The 1,568-nt window shown below is 40.8% G+C and overlaps 1 protein-coding gene across 1 annotated transcript; it reads right to left on the reverse strand.

The window, feature by feature from the left end:
* Positions 1-72: 72 nt before the first annotated feature.
* On the reverse strand, positions 73-1,568 carry LOC103522844 (thioredoxin reductase 3; the record flags this gene model as incomplete). Its single annotated transcript, XM_008487932.3, is given in 1 exon segment — positions 73-1,568. A coding segment is annotated over 1 exon segment (1,120 nt), but the record flags the coding sequence as incomplete, so codon positions are not given.

Raw genomic sequence — 1,568 nt, forward strand, 5'->3', positions numbered from 1 at the left:
AAGAAATGTACTTTCAGCGAACAATTTGAAGAAATAGAAAATAGAAGTAACACATTATTTCTTCATATTTAGGGCCTGTGGTAGGTTATCTTGTGTTGATAGTCTTAAGTTCTACTTCTACATTAATAAAATACTTTTCAACTCAGGATTTAGTACCCTAAGTGTATAACTTAGAAACTTTCAAGTGATTGGTGCAGGGCTGGTTGTGTTTAAGAACCTTACTGCCCAATTGGAATTGATAAAAATACAACCAGTGTTTGACAACGAGGACATTTTCTTGAGATATTTGTTTTGGCATCAAAACTGGCACAGCGCCAGTCGGTGTGATTCAAATCATTATTTCTATTAAACATTAGGAAGAGAATACAAATCTACATCAAAAGTACATTTCAACGAAGGAGCTGATTTTACTTTCGTGTTACAAAAGTAAACATCAGCGGAATTAACCTCAGCAACCACTGCTCTCCAGTTTTTTATTCGACTCCTTGGTTACACTGAGTGTTGTGAATACTTCAGCACAAGTCGGATGAATACCAATGAGCGCATCGAAATCTTGCTTGTAAGCGCCCAACATGACACCCAACGCATAGCCTTGTGTTATTTCCCCAGCATTGGGACCCAGCACGTGAAATCCAAGGACTTTCTCACCGTTATCCGCATCACATACTAACTTGGCGTAACATTTCCTTGGCTCACTCTCCAACGCATTCTCCAGCGGTACATACTCATTGTGATAGACCACAACATTCTTGAAAGTCGCTTTTGCATCTGTCTCACTGTACCCGATGCATCCATACTCCAGAGGTGTGAATACAGTGGTAGGTACGAGCTTGTAATTCATCTGCTCTGTTGTCTTTCTGTATATTCGCTTCACGAGGAGTTTCCCAGCTTTGATCGCTACAGGCGTCAGTTCAGGTGCATTGTGTATTACATCTCCCACAGCATATACGCTATGCACAGGTGTCTTCTCATCTTTTGTTACAAGTTTTTGATTTGGTTCCACTGGAAGTTCTAAGGAATTCAAGTTCAAGTCCTGAGTGCAAGCAGTTCTACCAATAGCAAACACAACTGTATTGAATACCTCTTCGTATTTTTCTTTCGAACTCGTATGCTCTGCTTTGACTATAATGTTCTCTTTATCCTGTGCTACTAGTTCAGTAGGAACATGGGATCTGATGAACTTGACACCACGTGACTCCAAGTCTTCTCCTATCATGTTAGCAATGTCCTGATCAAACCCACGCAGTAATATACTTCGTACCATGACAGTTGTATCATAACCAAGACCATTGAGGAAGCCTGCACACTCCAGTGCGATGTAAGACGCTCCTACCAGCAGAACTTTACCAGGGTCTTTGTTTAAACTGAATAGATCATCTGAAGTTATGCCGAGATGTGCTCCAGGAATATCAGGGTAGGTGGGTCTGCCCCCGACAGCAATGATAAAGTTCTGAGCAGATACAGTTCGCTCTTCACCTGCAAACTTCACCCTGTGCTTGTCAACAAACACGGCTTTAGCGTTGAAATAATCTATTTTGTTCTTCTCTAACTCTTTTTCATAGTTATTA

The sequence above is a fragment of the Diaphorina citri genome, unplaced genomic scaffold (genome assembly GCF_000475195.1).
Source record: "Diaphorina citri unplaced genomic scaffold, Diaci psyllid genome assembly version 1.1 scaffold11904, whole genome shotgun sequence".
In the NCBI taxonomy this organism is placed as follows: Eukaryota; Metazoa; Arthropoda; class Insecta; order Hemiptera; family Psyllidae; genus Diaphorina; species Diaphorina citri.